Source organism: Mustela erminea, chromosome 9 (assembly GCF_009829155.1).
Source record: "Mustela erminea isolate mMusErm1 chromosome 9, mMusErm1.Pri, whole genome shotgun sequence".
Classification (NCBI taxonomy): Eukaryota; Metazoa; Chordata; class Mammalia; order Carnivora; family Mustelidae; genus Mustela; species Mustela erminea.
Window position 1 is genome coordinate 24,992,226 of NC_045622.1, and position 14,015 is coordinate 25,006,240.

The 14,015-nt window shown below is 43.2% G+C and overlaps 1 protein-coding gene across 5 annotated transcripts in view; it reads right to left on the reverse strand.

Moving 5' to 3' along the window:
- PRDM10 (PR/SET domain 10) overlaps positions 1 to 14,015 on the reverse strand; it is a 101,972-nt gene that overhangs the window by 21,007 nt on the left and 66,950 nt on the right. For 2 of the 5 annotated variants that reach the window (XM_032358030.1, XM_032358031.1), the window contains 6 exons: positions 13,794 to 13,923; positions 12,823 to 13,065; positions 11,147 to 11,158; positions 7,362 to 7,709; positions 5,557 to 5,712; positions 460 to 639 (listed from right to left, as the gene is read on the reverse strand). In XM_032358030.1, coding sequence (XP_032213921.1) covers positions 460 to 639; positions 5,557 to 5,712; positions 7,362 to 7,709; positions 11,147 to 11,158; positions 12,823 to 13,065; positions 13,794 to 13,923 — 1,069 coding nt within the window. The remainder of the gene's footprint in view (positions 1 to 459; positions 640 to 5,556; positions 5,713 to 7,361; positions 7,710 to 11,146; positions 11,159 to 12,822; positions 13,066 to 13,793; positions 13,924 to 14,015) is intronic. The other 3 variants (XM_032358033.1, XM_032358032.1, XM_032358034.1) reach the window with 2 other exon arrangements.

The window sequence follows — 14,015 nt, forward strand, 5'->3', positions numbered from 1 at the left end:
TGATAGAGGGACGCCTGGGTGGCTCAGCTGGTTAAGCGGCTGCCTTCGGCTCAGGTCATGATCCCAGCGTCCTGGGATCGAGTCCCGCATCGGGCTCCTTGTTCAGCCGGGAGCCTGCTTCTCCCTCTGCCTACCACTCTGCCTGCTTGTGCTCACTCTCGCTCCTCTCTCTCTCTCTGACAAATAAATAAATAAAATCTTAAAAAAAAAAATTTAAAAAAAAAAAAAAAAAAAAAAAAAGAAGTGATAGAGAAAGACTCATCCCAAGAGGTCAGGAGAAATGCGCTGTGCCACAGGAGGGCAAAGGGAGACTGGGAAGAACTCCAAATTGGGCGTCACTTGCTTCTGGCTTTTCCCCTAGCCCCTGACAAAACCTACTGAGAATTTCGCATAGAATACTGCACAGAAGCCATCACCATAAACAGAAGTGGGTGGGTCTGGTAGCCGCTTGGCACTGACCAGCATGCCTCGTCTCCGGAAGCCCATCATACACAGGCGGCACTTGAACGTGAAGCTGTCGTAGTCCGTGGATGTGATGCGAGGCTTGAACGTCTTGGAGCGGCTGATGCGGTCAGCCTTCTTGGCCTCCCTCTCAGGGTTATGCATTCTCTGCATATGTTCCCGTAGCTTGTCTTTCCGCTAGTTAGAGAGAATGTTTGAAAAGGCAGGGGAGGGGGATAGCGAGGGCAGAAAATTTTTAATTGAAGGGATTAAAAAAAGCAATACAAGTTACCAGTAAGCACAACCTACCAAGAGGCATCCGAGTTGCTAGGGTTCTGGAACAGACAAGGACATGGCAAAACTCTGTCTGTTAGCAAATAAGTGTGCTCCACTGAGCCTTGCCTTTTGGGAAGGAAGAAATTATGTGTATTATGGAGAAGGTCAAAGGATAATGGAATAAACTTGGTATTAAGAATTACAAGACAGGGGCGCCTGGGTGCTTCAGTCAGTTAAGTGTCTGCCTTAGGCTCAGGTTATGGCCCCAAGGCCCTGGGATCAAACCCCGAATTGGACTCCCTGCTCAGTGGGAAGCCTGTTTCTCCCTCTGCCTCTGCCTGCTGCTCCCCCTATCAAACAAGATCTTTAAAAAAAAAAAAACTTAGGGGCACCTGGGTGGCTCAGTGGGTTAAAGCCTCTGCCTTCGGTTCAGGTCATGATCCCAGGGTCCTGGGATAGAGCCCCGCATTGGGCTCTCTGCTCAGCAGGGAGCCTGCTTCCACCTCTCTCTCTCTCTCTGCCTACTTGTGCTCTCTGCCTGTCAAATAAATAAAAAATAAAAATCTGAAAAAAAAAATTTACAAGATAAATTGATAATGAATGATAGGTAATACTGTATTTACAAAGCCATGTGTATGCTCAGTTCCCACACATTTTAACAAACATTATGATACTCCTCCAAATCCCACATAAATTTAAGTATTTCTCATCTTATGGATTTAGAAGTTCATGTAAACAATCACGCTGCCCACTATGGAAGGAGCATATGGTCTAGGTCACAGGTCTTAGTCTGATGACCTAATCTAGTGATACATGTTTATACGAGTGCATAGAGAGAAAATCGGGCAGAGCCTATCCCAATGGAAAAAAAATTCAGAAACATGCCACCTCCCTTCTTCAGCATTTCTCTCTTCTCTTGGACATGATTAAACTCTTATTGGCCTGATAAAGATTCTGAGCCTTTCCACCAGAACAGTTCTCCTCACATTTTGGTAGAAGGACTTCTATTTAACCGCTGCCCTTTTTCAGCACATTCATCTAACAAGCATTTCTCAAGTGCCCACCGAGTATTGGGAACCATTCCAAGTTCAGAGTTCAACGCTAGGACCCCTCACTTACTCCTTCTTCTGCTGCCATGGATAAAACACGACCACTCTCTCCTCCTACCCCACCCACCTCGTTCCCGGGAAGCCCATCAGAGAATTTCATCATCTCCTACTCTGCGGTGAAGTCTGGATTAGAAGCCCTGTCCTAAATAACAGTATTTCTGAGTGTCTTTAGATAAAGCTCAACACCTCAGACTTCTGTTATATTTCTACTTTTTCCCCAGCATTGGTCTTCACTATCTCCCCCCACCCATTCTCTTTAAAGGACCCACTTATTGTAACTGAATCATTACACAAGCCTGAAAGCCTCCTCCTCCTACTACACCAAGCTCTGCATACACATTCGCTGAAGGCCATTTCTCAGCATTTTCCATCCTAACGGCCCTAAAACCAATTCATTATGCCCCACTTTCTCCTCCTGCCTAAATCCTGCTGCTGGATCAGCAATGATCCCAAATAGCTAGGCTCCCAAGCTGCACAGCCCAATTTCTCTCTGTCCACCCATCAGCCTGGCATCCAGACACGAAGTCCTACCAATTCTCCCTCAGATGTTTGTCTTGAATACGGTAGCCCTCTTCTCCATGCCCATTACTCGGGCCTTAGTTCAGCCCAGCTGGAAAATGCCCCTGGAGTGTCTTTACCCCTCTCCCTGTCCTCCTCCCGTCCCTTTCTCTAGCAGGCTCCCTCTTGCCCACCCTTAAGGGAATTCAAGGGTCACCTATACCCCAAATCAGATCAAATCCTCCTCATGGCATTTTTTTTCCCTCTATTACAGTAGCAGAAATAATTTTTTTTTAAGTTTTATTTACTGAAGTAATTTCTGCACCCAACTGGGTCTCAAGTTCATGACCCTGAGATCAAGAGTCGAGTGTCCTTCTGACTGAGCCAGTCAGGCCCCCCAGGAGCAGTAACGATTTTCAATGCACATGTCAGATTTCCTCTTTAAAGTGAGAGCACCTGAAAGTCAAGAGGTCCTACCTTTTGGAACTTGTAGTAGGACAATTACAATTCAGTAGAAGTGCTACAACAGGCTCACAAGTTAAGGGTTCTATGGGAATACACAGGAGAAGCACTTAATCCAGGGAGGGGGGCATCAAGAAATGCCTGTGTATAAAGTGACATCAGCCAGGCAGAAGGATGAGAGAGTCTGAAAGTGTATTTCAAGCAGTGGGCTGAGAAGAAGAACAGATGTAATGCCCCCAGGAGAGTCAGACAGCATGCCCCACTGCCGTAAACCCCGCAGTTCAGGAGAGCAGAGTACAAAGGGGAAGGAGAACTGCACAGGTAACTGGGAGCCAGGTCCTGTATTCAACTAGAGTTTGGGTGACACACAATATCGTATCAGTTTCAGGCGTACAACACAGTGAGTTCACAACTCTCTCTATATATTCTATTATGGAAGCCAGATCTTGTGGTGGCTTTTTTTTTTTTTTTAAGTAAGCCTTTATGCCCAACGATAGGTGACCTGAGAGCAAGAGTTGCATGCTCTACTGACTGAAACACCAGGTGCCCCTTGGGGTGACTTCTAAGTGATAAGCACTTTGAAATCTATCTAAGAGGCTATTAAAATTAAAGGGTTTTTCTGAAGGCACATGACATCCAATTTGTTCTCTAGAAAAATAACTCATTATAGTCTGAAAAATGAACTGTAGATAGGTTGTGCTTTTAGACTGTGTCAACTCAGCTAAGGAGAACTAACTGTATTGACACGGATCCCCTTCCTAGTGTGGTCCTCAGTCTTCACAAGGAGACAGGCTCACACCAGACTGGAAGACGGGAAGGAAGCAGTGGCCAGGATGCTCCGGGAGCCGGAGGTGGGTTGCCGGGATGGCCCCGCTCACCCTCGCTGGCTCCTACTGAGCCACCAGCTCTCCTGCTGAGAGCAGGCACCGCGGGAAACTCCATGTCCACCGCCACAGGCAGGAAGGTTCCTCTGTAGCCAGCACTGGCTCTCTTTCATGAGCACGCTGAAGGTGCCAGGGTCCCCCGATTCCCAGGGAAGTACTCGTTGTCCGCCCGGACCAGGGCCGCAGAAGGGTACATTAGTGACTTCTCTCCGATCCTCCAACTTCTCCTGCCAGATCCTTGCTTCTCTATCTTCTTCTATGATGTTCTTATTCCTATAAGAAACTCCCTTGCTACATAACTCTAGTGGGTGTGCATTCCTGTTTGAACCCTATCCTAATACATCAGATGAGAGTGAAAGAGGAAGTGAAAGGAGCAAGGTTTTTCACATGCCTGGTGCTAAAATGAGATCAGGCACAAAAGAGAGAAAAAAAAAATATCAAATATCAAATGGTGGGATGGATGGATGAACAATCTGTTAACATCATAAGACAGGAATCCTTTTAGATAGATTGTTGGTGGTGTTTTTTTGTTTTTTTGTTTTTTTTAAGATTTTTATTTATTCATTTGACAGAGAGAGGTCACAAGTAGGCAGAGAAGCAGGCAGAGAGAGAGAAGGCGGGGAAGCAGGCTCCCTGCTGAGCAGAGAGCCCGATGCAGGACTCAATCCCAGGACCCTGAGATCATGACCTGAGCTGAAGGCAGAGGCTTAACCCACTGAGCCACCCAGGCATCCGGTTGGTGGTGTTTTTTAATTAAGAAACGAAAAAGAGGGGCACCTTAGCTGCTCAGCAGGTTAAGCCTCTGCCTTCGGCTCAGGTCATGATCTCAGGGTCCTGGGATAGAGCCCCGCATCAGGCTCTCTGCTAGGTGGGGAGCCTGTTTCCACCTCTCTCTCTCTCTCTCTCTCTCTGCCTGCCTCTCTGCCTACTTGTGATCTCTGTCTGTCAAATGAATTTTAAAAATCTTTTTAAAAAATAAATAATTAATAATAATAATAATAAAAGAAATGAAAAAGAACCTACACCTATTTAGAGGTCACATTAGAGTTCTCCGCAAAGGCCCAAACTGTGCTACCGTACACTGAATGCCAGCAGGATTCTATTCCACGATATATCAAGTTAAAGCTTGAAAATTACTTCCTATATCTCTTTACCATCTCCAAATTCTATATAATGCATCTTTTTATAATTAATTTTTCCCTTCTGCAGCCTTTTCTGATTCTTTTCCAGTTTCTATGACAGCATGTTCTACAGTCACACTCACTAGTGTTTCTCTATTCAGTGTGAGCCATCTGATTTCCCAATGAAACGTACTTTACTATTTTCCTATTTCCTTATTTAACTCTTATCCCTGAGTCTCCTGTGAGTTTGCCCGTTGCTTCTTCTAAAGTCTAGGCAGGCTACCAATACTTATGATGTCTTCTTTTAATCCTGGAGTCATGACCCTTTCCCAAAGTTGCCCAAGCCGTTCGGCATCCCACAGATCTCCTGCCTGCCTTAGATGACAGTTCTGAGACTTTCAGGGCTCAATTGCCAGGCTCTGATACGTAATAGGTCCCCAACAAAAGTTTCTCGATTTGGTAAGTAAACGTATTGTTCTCTTGGGAATTCAGAGCAATGACGTTCCACCTACTGTACATTTGGATTCTTTTAAGGAGATGGGTTATCACTCTATTCCACAATTATATTAATTATTTGGGGATATTAAGGTGAGCTTTTCCCCTCATTTTATCATAATAACCAAGTCAAACGTGAGACATAAAATGCATCCCAAGTTCAGATCTTTGTAAGGAGGAGATTAACTGATGGAATGAACAGGCACCTATCCTTATCCCCGCGAAATTTCCGTGACCCTGAGAACGTTAGGCCCTTCACTGCTTCTGTACCTTAAATTGTTTCCCGCACGTCGAACACAGGAAATCTTTGCGGTCTGAATGTCGGAGCATGTGCAGGCGCAGTTTGTCAGGGCGGCAGAACGCCTTGTCGCACTCTGTACACTGGTAGATCTTTTCTGAGTGGAAGCTCCGCACGTGTTTTTTCACCTGGCAGTTGAAGACGCGAGTCAGTCAGAGGACCCAAGGAAAGGACAAATGGCGGCTTATGAACACTAGAGGGAGCCAAACGCATTCCCATGGATTTTCATCGGCCCTGCGGCATAACCCAATCAGATGTGATTGATAAGTGGCCTCACACACAGCACCCCGTCACAAAGAAACAAAACAAGTAGCCAGAAAGCCTTATAAATCTTAACCTCCATATAACTTGAAGAAGAGAAACAAAGAGTACTTGCTCAGTTAAAGCCCTGATCACATGAGACCCATTTTTCTTTCTCTCCTTTTTTAAGATTAAAAGCAGAATTCCTCTGGATTTAAATAAATCTTGGTAAAAAATTATCCACAGAAAGATTAAAAAAAAGATTCTTTCTCACTCTTTCCTGCTTCCAACACATATAGAAGCAATTTAGTCCCTTTCATTAATTGGTCCTTTTACAACTTTCCATCAAATCAGGTTCTGAAAGGGACGCCTGGGTGACTCAGTTGCTTAAGCGTCTGCCTTCAGCTCAGGTCATAATCCCAGGGTCCTAGGATGGAGCCCTATATGGTGATCCCTGCTCAGAGGGGAGTCTGCCTTTCCCTCTCCTACTCCCCTTGCTTGTGTACTCTTTCAAATAAATAAATAAAATCTTGGAATAAATAAACAAATCAGGTTCTGAAGAATAAAGACATGAATTTGATGATATAAAATACATTACCCTTTTATGAGAACAACACAACATCAGTATCATTTCTCCTTAATCGGGACTTATTCCCCATGCTTTGGGATAATTTAAATAAAGGAATATGACCTCTGAATTTCCTTAGCCATAAATACCCAGTGAAGGAGAGCCGTGAACGACGGCTGAGTAGTGAGTCGTAGCAAACTATTCCTGTAAGACATTTTGCTTGTTTTTTGAGTCTCTTTTGCCATTAGATTCTGCCATAAGCCACTTTTCTAACTGTTGTGGAGTGACAAAATTACCAAGGCTCCCCATATTAGCAGAACTATGAGCTCCTTTTGTCTAGGTAATTTTTTTTAAGAGAGAAAATATTTTTATTAGATATTTATACTTAACTATTCGTTGACTAACATAGAACTAGCAGATCATCACTTGATGTTCAAATGAAATCATGAATATTCTGGACTTTATCCTCACCTATTTTGCTCCAGAATATAGTCCAGGGAAGGAGGTCAGTGCTTGATACAAAAGTATATTATATACCAACTCTCTTTGTCTCCTTCCAAAATGCATGACCTTAGTAAAGCAAGACAGGATACCACAGTAGTAGAGAGAAAATGTTTCCAGGCCAAGAAATGGGAGTACGTCTTCTACAGGCTCTCTACATTTTATGAGTAGAGTGTACTGGCAAAGATTAAGAAAGACTTTGTAAAAATGATAATCAGATCTGGGTATTTGCTCCTTGTAATACAACTTATATGGTTCAATGCCAATGTCTGATTTGGACAATTAAGGGTTATGATGATGTTTCGCTTATCAAAAGTAGCTTGATTGAAGAAATACTGTTCTCAACCGTAAAGTTGTTTCAAGGACGGGATGAAAATGCAGGCGGAAGGCAGTCTCAATTTTCCAAACATCGAAGTTTCTTTTACCAAAGAAGAAAAGCGTACGGGAGTCTCAGGAATAGACACTCACCTGGATAAAATCTGGGAATCGTTTCTTACAAGTTGGGCACGTGAAGCAGCCATCATTGATATGAATGGCCACATGATCCTTCAACAGATCAAGGCGGTCAAAGGATTCTGGGCAAAAAATGCAAGAATAAGTCTTCTGGTCCGAATGGAGCTTCATGTGGCTCTCCAAGGACGCACTGCTGATGAAGCCCTTGTTACAGAGATCACAGGTCAGCGGGCAGTTCCCCTCCCGCCCGTGGAAACGCAAATGTTGGTCCAGTTTGTCCTTTTCCCGGAAGGCCTTCCCACATTGCAAACACTTAAAAGGCCGGAAAGACTTTCGAATAAACAGATGCTGAAGAGCTGCGTTCTGAAAGACACACACAAACGGGATCATTCAGCGAGGAGTCAGGCGGGCAAGCAGCTCGCACACCTACAGAGAAAGAGGATCGTCTCTGCAGTCAGACTTTTCATAGATATTAAACTCCAGGACACACAGTGGAAAGAAGATTTCTCTGGTGAAGATGTGAAAACTAAACCCATGCCCAGAGAAGATCCCCCTGGAAAGCAAACCTTTTTTATGTCTTACGATATTTATGGATATATGGGTTTGTTTGGGTTCTTTTTTTTTTTTTTTTTTTTTTTTTAAGAATTTAAGTCAGTCACATCCAAAATAGCATTCCCAATAAAAGATCTGTATGATAAAACAAATCCTGGAGTTGAGCAGAGCAACAATTGGAGATTTAGAAGAAGTGATGTGGGATGAGTCACACATGCATGAATGGGGTTGGAGCAAGTCAGCCAAATGTGACTTGCTGAAGTTCTTGAGAAAAAGAATTCAAAGCTTGATTAAAATGTTTAGGGGGAAAAAAAAGATATAAAAAAACGGAAGAGTAGTACTTGCCAGGGGCTGGGGAAGGAGGCAATAGATACAAGGTTACTTTCAGAATGATGAAAATGTTCTGGAATTGTAGTGGTGATGGTTACACAACTGAGAATATTCTAAACACTGCTTGTAAAAGGGTGAATTTTATGGTCCGTGAATTATATCTCAATTTAAGAAAGAGAACTTGAAAGAGAAATGAAGGATACAGATTTATATGAACATGTTCTTTCATGAGATAAGATATATGAGCACACATTATAAATGGAATGTGTATATTTGACCACTTCCTACTTAGAAAATACAGAAGACAAGTTCTCGGTGTAGCTACTTAGTTCCACTGGTTAAAAGGCCATGATAACAAAGTTAAGACTATCTTTTTGTTCCCTGTCTACTCAATTTTTTTTTTTTTTTGCAGTCACAGATTGCGCTTCTAATGCTGATTAGCCATCTTATTGTAAATTCATGCACTTGTTATAGGGAATCCAAGTGAGAAAATACAGATATTCAGTGCAAATTCATTACTACCACTGGAAAAACAACTCATGCTCTACTGAGAGCAGATCAACAGAATCATCTTTCACACAGGGAATACAGAATCAATATTTCAGCTATACTATAATGAAGACTCACTCATAGGTTCATCAAAAGACCAGAGGGAAAGCTCTAAAGAGCTGTGGGGAGGAGGAGAATTCCCTCAAAAAAAATGTATCTGTGAATGGGTATGCTTACGTAACCAAGGAAATAGTAACTGAAGCATTAATGGAGACCTTGATACATTATTGGTGCATGAAAAAAATACAATGAATCATGCTTAACCCCCAACAAGAAGCAGCTTCTAAACTAAATTAAGTGGGAAATAATCATTCAGGAAAAAAGCAGAATAACCTTTTTTTTCCTTAGTGAAAATTCTGAACACAGTTACTATATGACAGAAAACTTTCTCCTCCAGGTTCTCTCTCGGGGCCAGGAGAGAGATTTTACCTACTTGTTTATCTTGAGGCAACACTTAGAAATTCTGTTATGTTCCCCAGTGGACGGAGACTGCTTCAGGACTGCATTACATCATATTCTCCTTTGTATCTAGATCCCTTCACATATAGCTTAGCTCATAGGAAGTGTTCAATAAAAACTCCAGAATTAATGAAATGCATTTCATATGAGAAACAGAAAGAATTCTTTCAAGATCCTTCTACAGCACCTGCAGAGATCTGCAGGAGCAGACCATCCTCACGTCAGCCACAGAGTCTGCTTGTGCTTTATCATCCTGTTCGACAGGTACCCAATCTTTTTACTCCATCTGAACAAATATTTATTGCACAGAAGAGCTCTCACTATTTGGGAGACTTTGAAAACTTAACGGAAATACTGCAAACAAACAAATACTATCCCGAGATTCAGACATGTAAGATTTAGAGTGCTTACAGCATGTAAGAATCATTTCCTTTATCCAAGTTCGATATGGTTTCCAAGGACAGACACAATGTACAATTGCTCTTGGTCCCACTGGGGATTCCACTCCTCTTGGGGTGCCAAATCTAGAACCCAGTTTTGTTTTGAACTATTATGCTAATAAGTCTTCTGTCATTTCTGATTAGTTTGAATATCCTCAGACACTTGATCGCTGAGCAGCCACTGGGCTCCTCGGTCTTAGTTCTGTCCACAGACCTTGTTCTTGTTGTCCTTTTAATTCCCATGGAGCCCTGAAGATCATATTCCTCTGATCCTCATGTAATCTACACAGTACAAGGCAGTGAAAGTGCTGAAACTATCCCTACCCCTTGACCCACTTGCAGGCCATTTCTACTCTAATTCTACATTCCAGTGTAGCTCAGAGCTCTGCTGGCACACATTGCTAGAAGAAACCATGAGAAGTGGCAGAGAAAGCACAGACGGATCCATTACGGATCTTCTGACCCCTGAGTTGCCATCAGCCAGGCACACGACACTATATGGTCCAGAAGATACTCTGGGTGCCAAAATGCTATGATTGCTGCCATCTGCAATGGGGGTTCAACTCACATTGAAGTGAATTCTAAGACAACAGATTCTTTGCAGACAAAGACCTATAATGTTTCTGAAGTTTGATATTAATAGCTAAAGGAAATTCATTCTTCATCACTTTTCGTATTATTTTGATCTTGATACCAAAAAGAAATCAATTCTGTTTGTTTTTTGGCTCTTGTTTGTTTGTTTGTTTGTTTGTTTTAACACTCTTCTGCCTATTTCTACCAGACTTTCAAAGCCTTTAGTGGACTAGCCCTCACTCTCCGCCATCCTTCAATTGGCACCCCACACTAGGGTCAAGCTACAATGTGCAGTGTCCCAAAACCATTCCAAACACCTGCCTATGTGTTGGCCTTTGATCTTATGGCCAAGAGCCCTGGAAACAGCCCACTTCTTCCTGTCTCTCTCCCAAAACATTTAAGGCTTGCTTCCTGCACAAACTACTCCCTGACCCCTTCTCATCTTTCTTTGGCCTTTCTCACTTCCCAGTTCCTATAGCAATTACAAGCTACACTTTCAAATTTAGCCCTTGACTCTAAGATCCATTACATGAGCACTCTCTCCCTAATTAGATGGTAAGCTCCTAGCGGAGAGGACTCATGGGAAGATTGCATGGTGTCCCTAGCGAGGGCTGAGTATGCAGTCAGATCTCACTACCATTCCCTAAGTCATCCAAACTGTTGTAGAACTGGATGGGATCCTGGAGATCACTTAGTCCTACCCTTCATTTGGGGTAGGAGGAATCTGCCACCCACAATGTATTCATCGGTCTACCTGAAAATAAATGGTTATTCATCGACTGATTTGCAATTACGGTAGATTCCACCAGGTTTTAGCAAATACAGGTTGCAAAGAACAGCAGGTCAGCAAACACTTCAATAACGTTCTGTTACGTGGAACACAGGAAACGAACCTACCTGCAGCTCCAACTGAGCAGGCAGCATTAGAGGAGAGAAAAATAGTTACATTACCAATGGGATTGGAAGACTTCCCTTCAGTTGGTCATTACCAATCTGGAGAGAAAAGATGAAAAATACATAGCCCTAATTTTTAGAAGGTGTGAGAGGAAGAAACACAAGAGCTCAACTAAGACTGACCTCCAAAAGCCAAGTGCACGTGGCTTTTGCTTTGATGCAAGGAACCTCATACCCAAACCAGCCACCCAATGCACTGAAGGATACGAACACAGTTAGAGCTACACTAGGCTCGTACAACCACAACTTCACTACATGTGTGGGCTTTCATTTTGGGTTGTTTTTATGGTTTTTTTTTTCCTGTAAAAAAAATAAATCTTGTAAGCATTTCTCTGGACTTGGTGAAAAATCAGAATGGCCAAAGCAGAAAAGAAAGTCATGGAGCAAGAGTAAAATGCAGATTGGGAAATAATGTAGAATGACGGATTAGGAAGGTATTAATTCATACCTTTTTGCCTTTCTGGTCTATATTTACATATGTTTCCACAGTCTTTGGAAAGAATATACATGGAGTCAAAAGCATTATATGTTTCCATCACAGGATCCTAATAAAGACTACTTAGCCTCAGAGCACTGACAACCTTTCAATGTTATAATATTGCTATAAATGTTTAAATGTATTTTTACAGGAAGGCATGGACTAGACTATTTTTCAAGGTCTCTTCCAGTCTACAGGCAAGTAAGAAGACCAAGAGAAATATAAGCTACGTGTAGGCAAGTGAGAAGACCAAAAGAAACATGAGCAAAAACAATCACGTCTCTCGAAACTGTAAGGCCTAGAAAGGTATACAAAAAAAACCTCTTTCTAGCCACACAATAAAAGTATATACCGCTGCCATAGACAGTGGTATAAGTCATCGTTTTCTGGATGTAAACTGGTCAGCACATACACTTATCCCACAAAACCCTATTGTTCTCCACATGCCTCTCCTCCAAGAACTAACTCAGACTCCAGTGCTATCTGTGAGGTAAGAGTAACACATCTGACCTAGAGGCCGTGGAAGCTGGGTGGCCGCATGGTCTACAGTTGAGACACAGGCCACAGAAGTGTACCAATGACCAACTCCCAAACCTGGTACTAAACTTCAGGCTGTCCCGGGTGTGTAAACTCTACCTGCCACAGCAATGTGGACACGGGTCCCTTTGCAATGATGAGTAATGACATTTGCCAGTCTTCCTTTGGAAACTGTAGACAACCAAATTCATGTACCCGAAATTAATCTGAGAGATATCATTAGGCACGGAGTAGAGTGGCTTCAGTGTAAATAATTATTATAATTAAACCTACTTATTTCCCCATTTCCAATCTGTGAGGTTAGGGATCCAGAGAGCTATCCTACTCGAACTATACTAATCCAGAAGCTGCCAAAAGCCAAGCTTCTGTGTCATCACTAAATTGATGGAATCTAGGACCAGCCATTCCAGGCTGTCACAGGACACAAAGACACTGAGAAGTAGTTAATACATTCCTCCTAGATAAGGGGATCCAGTGTGTGGTAGGCTAGATGCAAGATTTCAGAGTGGATGGTGAGTGAGTTGGGAAAATATGGCACTTAGAAAGCCAGTCGACTGGAGAAAGGGCAGCACCTCGTGAAGGAGGAGCTCTGCTTCCCACTTACTCGGATACGCTTGGCTCTGCGCATGTCATCGGCCGTCAGAGTGCTCTGGGTGGGCAGCACGCTCTCCTCGTGCTGGGGCTGCAGGTGTAGGCTATGAGTTTCTGGCTCGTGCTCCAGAGAAGGCTGGGTTTCCTGTGGCAGCTGAGGGATGGGGAGGGTGGTCTGTTCTGGTTGATCTAACCCATTCAGAGTAGCTGGCTCAGCCTCATCGAACTGTTCCTTGGTGGAAAAATGTAGCAAGTCCTGAAATTGCAATAACCAGGAATGATTTCCCCAGCTAGATAGAGACTCATGCTAGAGTGCCAGCTAGTATTTGGAACTGCTGCCTATTTTTTAAATCTCTAGAGTCCTAATGCTCAGAAAAAAATAGTCTCCTTCTGGGAAAACTATCTAAGACTAGGTAACTATCCACAGGATGTAAAACTAAGAGATATTCCAGACCACTTCATGAGGAAAAGACTCTGAGAGGAGAACTCATCTGGAATAAGACCATGAAACTAATTAAACATTATCCCCCAACAATATCTGGACAATTTCAACTCCTTTTGTTGGTGGCAGGGGTGAGGTGGTGATGACAGAGGGAGGGACAGAATCTTAAGCAGGCTCCATGCCCGGCACAGAACCCAAGATGCGGCTCGATCTCACAACCCTGAGATCACGACTTGATCTGAGATCGTGACCTGAGCAAAATCAAGAGTCAGACACTTAACTGACTGAGCCACCCAAGCGCCCCCAATTTCAAATCTTAACGGCAACAAAGTTGGATTTTTGTTGTAACATTCAAGAATACGTTCAGGGTTTTTTGAGAATGCATTCTTCTCGCCTTCTGCCAGTCATCCTCCAATTAACAAGCCACCAAGCTCGGACATGGCAGGACCATCAGCCTCCAGGAGGTATCTGTACAGAAGCCTGGTACTCGTTCCAGATCCCCAGAGCAGGCATCTAACACAGAGTTCTTCCTCCCCCGGTACCTGTGTCCCGTCGTCACACTTGTCCCCATTTTCACTGGTTATTTCCAAGCGGATAAATTTTGGAGGGCGTCCTGGTCGTCGACCAGGGCCAAATCTCCTCTTGCCTCGTCCCCTTCCTCTGCCTCTTGTTCTGGGGACAGAAGATTAGGTTATAAACAACATGGTTACACAGTACTCCCTAACAAGTATTTTCCCTCGATGGTGCTGATGAGCCCGAAATCT